This window comes from Podarcis raffonei, chromosome 7, assembly GCF_027172205.1.
Source record: "Podarcis raffonei isolate rPodRaf1 chromosome 7, rPodRaf1.pri, whole genome shotgun sequence".
Taxonomy (NCBI): Eukaryota; Metazoa; Chordata; class Lepidosauria; order Squamata; family Lacertidae; genus Podarcis; species Podarcis raffonei.
In genome coordinates this window covers 74,165,024-74,177,568 of record NC_070608.1, presented here as the reverse complement: position 1 = coordinate 74,177,568, position 12,545 = coordinate 74,165,024, and the positions used below count along the sequence as shown (strand labels likewise).

General features: G+C 40.3%; 1 protein-coding gene across 4 annotated transcripts in view; it reads right to left on the bottom strand.

Moving 5' to 3' along the window:
* The window catches only part of CDH12 (cadherin 12), a 671,646-nt gene that overhangs the window by 71,313 nt on the left and 587,788 nt on the right, over nt 1–12,545 (bottom strand). For all 4 annotated transcript variants that reach the window (XM_053397110.1, XM_053397109.1, XM_053397112.1 and 1 more), the window contains one exon: nt 10,745–10,864. In XM_053397110.1, the coding sequence (XP_053253085.1) occupies nt 10,745–10,864 (120 nt within the window). The remainder of the gene's footprint in view (nt 1–10,744; nt 10,865–12,545) is intronic.

Here is a 12,545-nt window from a genome sequence, read left to right as displayed (position 1 = left end):
AAGCACATAAATTGTTTAAAAGCCACATTGTCAGAAAAGCAATTTTTGCAGTCTGGATGAAATATAAAGACTTACTAGAGAGTAAAACTCCGAGGTGGCTATCACCAGTGGAGGCCAAGGCCCGAAAAAGACCCAATATGGAGGCCTATTGGCCGAAATATTGGGAATTGACTGAAAAAATTGGAGACAATTGGAAGTTGCAGAGCCAGGACAAACTAAAAAATAAGGTGCGAGACTGGCTACATTATGCTCAAATTCAAGAGGTTTTCAAAATGGACAAAAAAGTTGGTTTCCAGGTGGAAAAGTCGAAACTAGAGACAGAATTGTTAGAACCAAAGACAAAGCTGTTATCTAGAATGTATAACTTGCTGCTTATGTGGAATTTACAGGATGAGACAGTTAAATCTGCTATGATTAAATGGGCACAGGATGTTGGACACAACATTATGTTTGAAGACTGGGAAAGGTTATGGAACACCGGAATGAAATTCACGGCCAGTACGGCCTTGAAGGAAAACATTATGAAAATGATATACCGGTGGTACATGACCCCAGTCAAGTTAGCTAAGATACATCACCTGTCTGACAATAAATGTTGGAAGTGTAAGGAAGCAGAGGGGACTTTCTTTCACCTCTGGTGGACATGCCCAAAGGTTAAGGCTTTCTGGGAAATGATTTACAATGAGTTGAAAAAGGTATTTAGGTATACCTTTCCCAAGAAACCAGAGGCCTTCCTGTTGGGCATGGTAGACCAGAAAGTGTTAAAGAAGGACAGAACTTTGTTTATGTATGCTAGTACAGCAGCAAGAATACTCATCGCAAAGAACTGGAAGACACAAGATTTACCCACGCTGGAGGAATGGCAGACGCAGTTGATGGACTACATGGAGATAGCTGAACTGACCGGCAGAATCCGAGATTTGGATGTAGAAACAATTGAGGTGGACTGGAAAAAGTTTAAAGACTACTTGCAAAAGTATTACAAACTGTATGAATTTTAAGACGGTGCATGATTTGAAAATGATACGCTTTAGCAATTATGATTAAGTAAATAGTAAACTAAGTGATAAAAGAGAAAAGGAGATAATATGAAATTGAACATGTTACGTTTATTTTAAAGGTATAAAAATTCTGACATAATACATTGAATATAGATACATAACATGCAAAAGTTACAATAAGGTATGACATAAGGTAACAAATTGCTGACATTGTTAATATAAAGAACGCAGAATCGGAAGGGGTGGGGAAGTCCAATTTGGGATTTTTGTTAAAAAAAAAAAAAATGGTTTCTTGTAAACTCCTTGTTTGTAATGTATAAAATTTGGAAAGAAACGTAATAAAAAATATTATAAAAAAAAAAAAAAAGAGGAGAAAGCAGTTTCCTCCCCTACCCCATTTGTCTGCCCAACAAAATCCCTTTGCCCCTTTCCACCAAAATTTGAGCTCAGCCTACAACTAAGTTAGCCTGGAAAGATAATGCCTGGTGAATTCATTCAATACATACACCAAACCAGTGTTTCCCAAACTTGGGGGTCTCCAGCTGTTTCTGGACTACAACTCCCATCATCCCTAGCTAGCAGGACCAGTGGTCAGGGTGATGGGAATTGTAGTCCAAAACCAGCAGGAGGCCCAAGTTTGGGAAACACTGCACTAAACAAAAGCAAAATAAATAAATAAAAAGCAGATCTTCATTATTAGGTGCCAGACAAAAACGTTCCTTATTAACCAGGCCTTTGATTGATCCTATGTCCTTTTTAAAATGTGGCTCTTTTTGGGGGGAGTGTTATTGGGATGTTGTTTTTATTTTGATTATATTTATTGTGTTTTTTTATGTTGATCTTTTATGTGAACCGCCTTGAGACCTCCGGTTATAGAGTGGTATATAAATTCAATAAATAATAAAAAACCTAGCTTTTAGAACAGAGGATGTCTCTGTTAAGGAGCAACTACCAGTATAGATCCCATGTGCACCAGTAGTAGCCTCTGTTTCAGCATAGGCAGCTAAGACTGATGAGCTCCCATCCAGACTTTATTATATGCCATACCCCCAATAATGGATGAGAGACTTCTGCCTTCATCATTCCAGCTTGACAAAACCCTTCGCAACAGCCCCAAGTGACAGGACACCCCAGAGGTTTCTGAATCCATTTCATTTGCACTGGAAGAGACACCTGCCAGGTGTGAAGTTGCATCTTTCGTGATGCTTTGGATCTGAGCAAAATTGCTTCCTGTGGAGAGTTGCGGAAGCTGCCAAGTCAATGTCTTTTTGGAGGCTGATACTGGCAAGGGTGCATGCTTTGTTGGGTGGCACGGAGTGAGGGGGAAGCTCTTTGGGATCATAGTATGGGGGCTACAGCCCAAAATTTAATAAATAACCAGCCTTCTCAAACATATGAAGAAACAAAGGAAAATGCTCTGAACTTGCCTGATCTAGTGATCTGGTATAGCACCGTGATTATATTTATTCATGCACTGTATCAAAAATATCATCAGGTAGTTTTAAATCTAGCCAAAGTCTTCCTAATGAGCAATTGTCTGTCATCTCACTACAGATGTACTCAATCAAGCAATGATTCCCCCCGCCCCCGGGTTGATGTCCAAAGGCTTGTTCCAATTTTTATTATGTAATAGAACTCGGTCTTCAGTTTTTTGTTTTGTTTTTGTTTTAAATCAATGATAATAATAGTCATGTCTGAAAGAGCTCATGAGCAATATTCTCTTCCTTCTCTCATTTTTTTTTTACAAATTAAAAGTGTTAGTTAAAATGAGAAACAGTCTCTTCAAAAGCAGGTGTTCATGAGCTGTGCCATAAGCACTTAACCAGAGCAAATAATTATGTGCAGTTTACTCCCAAGAAAAAGAGAAAATATTTAATTATTTGCCTGCACCTTGCCAAACGACATAAGGGATCTATACCACGGCTCTGTCTATAGAACTTGCATTTTCTTGTCTGCAGTAAAAATCTGATCTGTGACATAAAAAAAACACAGACTCATAGGCAGGGAATGGAGAACTAGGGATGATGGTATTTTGTACAAAAACGGAGGCCAAATATTTGGACAGGGGAAGCAAAACATTTAGTTCTAATCCATTTGCAATGAAAAAAATCTCATCATGTAGCCCAGGTATGGCAAAACTTGCCCCCCAGATGTTTTGGGACTACAACTCCCATCATTCCTAGCTAACAGGACCAGTGGTCAGGGATTATGGGACTTGTAGTCCCAAAACATCTGGAGGGCCAAGTTTGGCCATGCCTGATGTAGCCCTAGACATATCACTCAGCATTTACTCAGAGTCGACCCATTGCAATTAACAACCATGACTAACGTAGGGCCATTAATTCCAATTAGTCTACTCTGAGTATGAGTTAGTGGAATACAAACCATACTGCTGATCATCTGTACACACAAAAATAATTAAATCTAATTGCTCTGATCCATGGGGTCATGAAGAGTCGGACACGACTAAACGACTAAACAACAACAAATCACTATGAAGGCATGGGTGGCATTGATGTATGTGATCTGACAGCCTCTATCAGGCCCTTTAGAGGTCAGGAATCACAATGCAGTACACATTTGCAAATCTAGGGACCCCTGTTTCCATTATATGCACATGGCCAGCTTCTTGGAACTAACTATCAATGTATAAAATCATGATTCTTCAAAAGCAGGTGGTGGAATCTGAAGCTGCACCCCAATACTACAGAACTGTGAATGTTTTAAAGGACCAACTCTCTAGAGAAAAGGTGAATATTTCTCCTTTCTGTGGCCTCCCACCTGCTGTCCCCCTGGATTCTTGGGCAAGCACAGAAGAACAGAGAAGTACCTGACTTGTATTGGGAATACAGGGGAAAGCCACCCATGAGATTTTGGATTCTAGCTAGGGTTCTGCAGGCTTATGGCCAGTAAAAACCTCTGCTTCCATAGCAGGAACCTGCTCAAGTTCCTTAGCAGCTCTGGGCTCAACCAGTTCATTTACCACTGTCTGTGAGCTTAAGGCAGAGGAGAAGCTTATATAAAGAACAGGAAAGGAAAGCAATCAGTCCCAATGGGGAGCAGTGGAGAAAGACAAATCACTGGTAAAGCTGCCTAGACCCCCAGAAGGATAATGGCTTTCAGATAGGGCTATTGTGGTTTAAGGAGAAGTGGATTGAACAAGCTCCCATGCTTTGAGACCACCCATATCCAATGACCATGACATTTTTTTCCCCAGTGTGAAAATCCCCAGCTTCTGAGTGACTATAATTAATGAAGGTGGCACTGAGAACAAAAGCAGAAAGAAGCAGAGCAGGGGATCCTGGGGAAATCTTTGTTGTCATCATTCATCTCATCCAGAAACTTTATATAACACACGTATAGCCTGGATTTTAACACCTCTGTATTGTCAGCGAGATCTAATTAAAAGAAGAACATTAAAGGAAGCGATTTTTATCCCCTAGAGCCTGAGGAAGGGGGAAAAACACACACATCCTCATCCTAATTTAAAAAGTAAACTCTCTGATTCACACTTGCGATATCATCTTTTGTTAAAACAGGGTATATTTGACAGAGGACATGACCTCTACAGTGCCTGCACTGACAGCGTTATGCTGTTTCCACCTCCAGTCATTGATTAGCCAGGAAGCCAGGGTCTTTAACACTCCATCTGACATTCAAGGAGAGGTTTGCAGGGAAACGAAATTCCATTTGCAGAAAGGGGGCAGGCAGGCAAGCTCTTTCTTACATTGCATTCAAGGCACACAATTGGCAGAATTTAGTGCAGAGCATTTTGGTTAAGTCATTGAATTATTAAATACAGAAGCAGGAGTGACATTTCGGAACACAGGGCAAGATACGCAATTAACTGTCATCCTGTCCCAGGAGCATTTCTGGGTCCCTCTACCAGCACATCTAGTGGACTCTGAACAACAGCCTGACATTATTGCTTGTCTCCCATCCTCCAGGCCAGACAAATGCCAAAAGCAAGCAGCTGGGGAAAGGCAGGTTTCCCACTGAACACCAATGTTCATTAAAAGCCTGGTTTATTCCAGATTAATAAACATTTCCTCTATCATCCAAGCAGTACTGCACACATGCTCAGAAGATCCTAGCTGAAACTCATGTGCAGAATATAGCCTACTGGAAATTTGGCTCAGGGTAAGATTAAACTAGATTAACGGGGGGGGGGGGATATCACCATGCATTGAGCTTTCATATTATATTAAACCTTTTGTCTATGTTTGGATAGCACAGTAAACTACGCTTTAGCACAATAGGAATGAGCCTGAAGTTCATGCATTCTCCTTTCCACCTCCCATTCCAGTTCTGCCACAAAGATGAACTCAGAAGCCTTTGCTTGTGCTTTTGATTGACCAAGTTTAGCATTGTATTCAAACCCACACTGTGCTTAATCTTAACTATGGTTTGTTGAAAGAAGTCAGCTACATAACTGCATACCCTCCAATATTTGTCCGAGGAAATAGGGACATCCTATTCTATAAGAATAATAATATTTATATTCCACCCATCTGACTGGGTTGTCACAGCTGCTCTGGCCGGCTTCCAACATATTTAAAAACATTGTGACACATTAAAGAGTTTCTCTATACAGGGCTGCCTTCAGGTGGCTCAAGGGTTGGATAACTCCAGACCCTCCAAAATCCCCCCCCCCATGAAAATAAGGATGTCCTAAGGATAAGCAGGACATTCTGGGATTAAATCAGAAACTGGAATGGCTTCTGTAAATCTGGGACTGTCCCTGGAAAATAGGGACACTTGGAGGGTCTGTAACCCGCAGTTTAAAGTGGCTTGTTTCTTCTTTTTTTAAAAAAAAGATATTTATTAGAATTTCCAATTTTTATACAAACAAAAAACAAAAAAGTTTAAAAACACATATAGTTCACAATACTTAGTTTTCAATTACCTATTTCCCTGACCTCCTCATACCTCCCCTTCTTGTAGTCCAATTCAAATTATTTATTCAGCAAATCCTTATCTCAAAGCATTTCAGCTAAAAAACCCCTTAATTTTTTTCTGACATCATTCAACATTCATTAATTTTACAATATTTCTGTAAATAGTCCTTGAATTTCTTCCAATCTTCTTCCGCCGACTCTTCTCCCTGGTCACGGATTCTGCCAGTCATTTCTGCCAATCCCATGCAGTCAATCATCTTCATCTGCCATTCTTCCAGAGTGGGTAAATCTTGCATCTTCCAGTACTTTGCAATAAGTATTCTTGCTGCTGTTGTAGCATACATAAAGAAAGTTCTATCCTTTTTTGACACCAACTGGCCGACCATACCCAAGAGAAAGGCCTCTGGTTTCTTCAAGAAGGTATATTTAAATACCTTTTTCAATTCGTTATATATCATTTCCCAGAAAGCCTTAATCTTAGGGCACGTCCACCAAAGGTGAAAAAATGTACCTTCATTTTCTTTACATTTCCAACATTTATTATCGGGCAAATGGTAAATTTTTGCAAGCTTGACTGGGGTCATGTACCACATCTATATCATTTTCATAATATTTTCTCTTAAGGCATTACATGCCGTAAATTTCATCCCAGTGGTCCACAACTGTTCCCAGTCAGCAAACATAATGTTATGTCCAACATCTTGTGCCCATTTCATCATAGCTGATTTGACAGTCTCATCCTGAGTGTTCCATTTCAGCAGCAAGTTATACATTTTTGACAAAATCTTAGTTTTGGGTTCTAACAGTTCTGTTTCCAATTTAGATTTTTCCACCTGGAAGCCAACTTTCTTATCCAAATTGTAAGCCTACATTATCTGATAATAATGAAGCCAGTCTTGCACTTTGTTTTTTAGTTTCTCAAAACTCTGCAGTTTCAGTCTATCTCCTTCTTGTTCCAAAATTTCCCAATACTTCGGCCATCTGGCCTCCATATTGAGCTTTTTCTGAGCTTTTGCTTCCATTGGTGACAACCACCTTGGGGTTTTATTTTCCAATAAATCTTTATATCTAATCCAAACATTAAACAATGCTTTCCTAACAATATGGTTTTTAAATGCTTTATGTGCTTTAACCTTGTCATACCACAAATATGCATGCCACCCAAAAACATTGTTGAAACCTTCTAAATCCAAAATGTCTGTGTTCTCAAGAAGCAGCCAGTCTTTCAACCAGCAGAACGCTGCTGATTCATAGTAAAGTTTAAAGTCTGGCAGGGCAAATCCACCCCTTTCCTTTGCATCAGTTAATATCTTAAATTTTATTCTGGGCTTCTTGCCCTGCCAGACAAATTTAGAAATGTCTTTCTGCCACTTCTTGAAACAGTCCATCTTGTCCACAATTTGCAATGTTTGAAACAAAAACAACATTCTAGGCAATACATTCATCTTTATAGCTGCAATTCGACCCAACAAGGAAAACTTCAAATTTGACCAAATTTCTAAATCTTTTTTCACTTCCATCCAACATTTTTCATAGTTGTCTTTAAACAAATTCCCATTTTTAGCTGTCATGTTAATCCCCAGGTATTTCACTTTCTTAACCACAGTTAAACCTGTTTCACTCTGAAACTTCTCTCTTTCAGTCAATGCTAAGTTTTTCTCTAAAACCTTAGTTTTTGACTTGTTCAATTTGAATCCTGCCACCTGACCAAATTCTTGAATTAGTTCTAAAACTCTTTTAGTACTAGATTCTGGCTCTTGTAACGTCAAAACTAAGTCATCTGCAAATGCTCTCAGTTTATACTGTTTAGCTCCGACCTGTATACCTTTAACCAACCGGTCCCTTCTAATCATGTTCAGCAGGACCTCCAGGACCGATATAAAAAGCAATGGGGAAATCTTAAATTGTTCCGTAACCACGTTGTTTACAATTAATTTAGCATTTTGTTCAGAGTATATTGCGCCTATACCATTCTCAAAGCCTTGGCCTACCCCCATACCCTGTAGGTTCTTTTTCATAAAACTCCAAGAGATATTGTCAAAAGCTTTCTCCGCATCTACAAATATCAGAACTGCTTTAGTGTTTATATTCACTTCTAGCTTTTCCAAAATGTCAATTATGTTCCTCAAATTATCAGATAGATGTCTTCCCGGTAGAAAGCCCGCTTGGTCCTTATGAATCTCCTCAATCAATACTTTTTTCAGTCTCTTAGCCAAAATATCAGCAAAAAATTTGTAATCCACATTTAATAAGGATATGGGATGGTAGTTCTTAAGTTGTGTCTTTTCAGTTTCCGTTTTCGGTATAAGTGTAATATACGCCTCTTTCCACGATTCTGGTGCTCTTTTCCCTTCCAAAATTTCATTACAGACTTCCTTCAAAGGTTGTAATAACCACTCTTTCAAAGATCTGTAATATCTGGAAGTCAGCCCATCCGGTCCTGGAGACTTGCCTAGTTGCATATTTTGAATGGCACCTTCTATCTCCTGGTCAGATATTTTGCAATTCAACATTAGTTTGCTTTCTTGTGAAATTTTTTGTAATCCATTTGTTTTCAAAAAGCGTTCAATGTCCATTTCATTCTGTGGCCCTTGTGCATATAATTGTTTGAAGTATTTCTGGAAGCAATTTCTAATCTCAGTTGGATTGTGTATATCTTTTCCTTCTACTTCCAAATTTGTGGTGGTATTTAGTTTTTGTCTTTTTTTCAATTACCAAGCCAGTAGTTTCCCACATTTATTCGCTGATTCAAATGTCTTCTGTCTCATTTGTTTAATTTTCCATTCTATTTCCTGATTCATCAATTCCATATATATTACTTGATATAATTTTATTTCTCTCAAAATCTCCTGCAACTTTGGCTTTACTCTGTTTTTTCTCCCCTTCTTTTATTTTCTCCAAAATTTTATCTTTTTTCTCATTTCGACTTCTCTTTTTTATTGTGTTCTGTTGTATCAAGAACCCTCTCATCACAGCTTTACTTGCATCCCAGATTACTCTTTTTTCTACTTTAGTAGTCATATTTATTTCAAAATAGTCTCTCAAAGTTTTTTGGGCCTTTTTGTATACTTCTTCATCTCTAAATAGGGTGTCATTCATCCTCCATCTAAAGGAGCCAGGTGTTGTTTTCTTCATCTCCATCTTTACAGCGTTATGGTCTGAGCAAGTTTTAGGGCAGATTTCCACTTTCTTTATCTTTGGTGCCATTCCTCTAGTAATCCAAATTTGGTCAATTCTAGTCCATGTCATCTTAGCTTCAGAGAAGAAAGTTCCCTCTCTCCCCAGGGGGTTCTTAGTTCTCCAAATGTCAATCAAGTCCATATTGTCAGTCAATTCAAAGAAAGTTTTGTGGCTTGTTTCAAACAACCCATGCTTAAAGTAACCACAGTGTGTTGAATTGGCATAACATAACCAACTGTGGTTAATCAAAATCAGAAATTAAAGCTTCCAAATGCCTCCTCTTGGGCATGCTGAAGGTGTGGGGTGGAGTGGTGGCATAGAAGCCTGAGGCTTCCCATTGTTCATTTGCATCACAGTAAACCTTTGTTTAATATGTTGACTCAATGTAGCATTTGGAGTTGGTCTACTATATAAGCCACAGTAGAATTCTAAGTCAGATTCAAATTGCTGATGGTTAAATGTACCATCAGAAGGGGTGGTGGTGGGGATTTGTACACAGAAACCTAGCATGTCTCAGTGTGCTTACCCTCTTCCCCGACATTCTAGTTTTCTATGTCAATGGCCCTTTTATTCAGGGAAACATTTAAACTTGTGATTCCAGCCCCCATCGGCTGGAAATGATACAATTCAGCAAGATGTGCACCAATTCTGAAAACAGCTGTTATGTTTCAATCAGGGGGCATGGGAATTGTGTTTATTATGTAGCAGTCACTGTATCCGGGGTGTGGGGAAGGCATTCACAGGGAAGAAGCAGCACACATGAGTTCTCCCACCTAACTTGCAATGAAGTTGCTTAGGATTGCAACTGGAGTCACTGACATCTATAACAAATAGCTGTCAGCTGTTATCTGGTATAAAGCAACCTTCTGCAGTATGTTAAGTGTTGTAAACGATAGGCTGAATTGGTACAATAACTTAGGAGTGGATGGAAATCAGAATTGTATGGGCTCCAATTTCAGATGTGGCAATTTCAAACATGGTAACTGCACCCATTTTTTTAATCTTTGTGGGCAGTATTGGAAGAATTGTTTATTTGTAAATTCTAATGGAAAGGGACCCAGTCCGCAATGCTTGGACTAATGAATGGCTCAGAATGAAGTCATCCTCCAGATCTCACGTGCTGAATTTTGCAATGCAGTTCTTGGCACAGAAAAGTAACCAAAGACATATAAAATAAAAATCTTTAGACATGCATATTTCTGTAAGAAAATACATCCAGAAATGTATTTTTGAATATGCATTTATATGTGTGTTTTCCTTTTTGTGTTATTCGCTCAGGATAATGCCAAAAAAACAGTGAACAACCTTATGAATCAACACATGGGAAATTGGCATGGACTGTGAAGTGGCTGATCCATCCACCCCTTACCATAATCACCTGGAAGCTGTTTTACAAAATTCCCCATATGGAACACTGCCTGTTCATTTCTTTGATGGACCTTTATTTTCATTCAGCAGAGCAATCCTTATATTTGTTGAATTCTGAAAAGGCAATGCTACTTACCTTGTGCTAATGGGAAACAGCTGATGCTTTTCCACAAACAATAATACTGTCACCTTTTCTTCCACTGTCATCGGATAAAGACTGTCCAGGTGGGCATCTAATCAGTTTAATATTTGAAAGTGGGAAGCAATACGATTCTCCCTGGCAAATATGTTCATTACCTGTCTTGGGATCAATGGAGAAATATGGCTGTCCCTGAAGGATGCTGTAAACCACTCTGGCACTGTTTCCATAGGTCGGGTCATCAGCATCGGTTGCTTTGACCTGTAGCACATATGCCCCTAAGAAAAGGTGAAAAGAGGGAGAGAGAAAATTGTTTCATTTAGTACCGTATTGGCCCAAACATAAGCCACACCCGAATATAAGCCACACCTTTAAAATTCAAGGGGGGGGGAGAGAAAAAAAAGACAATGCCCAAATATAAGCCACTCCCTTAAAATTCTGCAGGCACTCACATCCATTCCATTTTACCATATGTCTGTTTCAGCAGCGATATCGTAAAAGCCAATTTTTGTAAGGTCGTGAATTTAAGCAGCACTTTAACTTTTCACCGTCGGAATTTAGAAAAAAAAGGTGCAGCTTATATTCAGGCCGGTGCGGTAATAGGACACACCCGACCATAGGACGCACATTGTTTTAGAGGGGGAGAACAAGAAAAAAAAATTCTCCCCCTCTCTGCTCAGCGCCCCTTCAGCTAAGCGGCAGGAGAAACGGAGCCCCTTCCATTTCTCTTCCCGCTTGGCTGAAGGGGTGCTGCGCAGCTCTCCCTCTCTGCTGAAGCCAGGAGAGTCTTGCTCTCCCGGCTTCATCAAAAGGAACCCAAAGCCTTCAGAGTGCAGCGGGACCTCCCGCAAGACTCTCCTGGCTTCAGCAAAAGGAACCTGAAGCCTCCGGAGCACAGCGGGAACTCGCGCTGAGCTCTGAAGGCTTCAGGCGGCTATCCCTGAAGCCTGGAGAGCGAGAGGGGTCGGTGCGCACCAACCCCTCTCGCTCTCCAGGCTTCAGCGAAAGCAATGTGAAGCCTCCGGAGCGCGGAGGGAGTGCTCCCTCTGCACTTCGGAGGCTTCACGTTGCTATCGCTGAAGACAAGGAGCCTGCATTCGCTCCATAGGACGCACACACATTTCCCCTTAATTTTTGGAGGGGGAAAAGTGCGTCCTATAGAGCGAAAAATACAGTAGTTTCACTCCTGTGGATCTAGTTTTCTGGATGAAGTAATATTCAAGGTGTACTCTCAAGGTATGTTTAAAACAAGCTTCAATACAAATGGGTCAAAGCAGATCAATGAACACAAGAAGAACCCTGTTGGATCAGACTGAAGACCCATTTAGTACAGCATCCCTTTCTCACATTGTCCAACCTGATGGTGTGGAAAGCCTGCAGGCAAGACCGACATGCAAACAGCCCTCTCCCAGCGAGGCACATCTCCTCTGATCATGGAGGCAGCAGGTAGCTCACGTGAGCAGTAGACATCAATATCTTATCCTCTGTTTGTGTTTCCCTCATTTCCTTTGTAAAAGCTGCAGAATGTCTGGCTAACTGATAGATGCTAGGACTGCAAACTATTTGAGCCAACGACTGTGCTCTCTTAGGGTTAAATGTCAAAACTTACATGCTGGCAGTGGGCGGGGCAGGAATGAAAGGTGAGTGGGGCACCTCTTTTGTCTCTCTGCGAACCCCTCCCCTCCATGGTGTTTCCCATCTTACCACTTGAATGAAAGAAGACCAAGGCAGCCCATAGGCAAACTTCCTGCCCTCCAGATGTGACAGATGCATCACGTTCTGTTGAGCAAGGACATTCTTTATTGGGGGGCATTTTTTGGTTTCTGCAAAATCACTGTCTGTCCCTGTTTCATCCTATTGTTGCCATTTAGGGATGCTTGGTTAACATTTTGTTAGCATGAGTGATGGACCCATCGTTGTTCAAGTTCCAGCTCCTGCCCCAAGGTCTCTAGAAGTTAA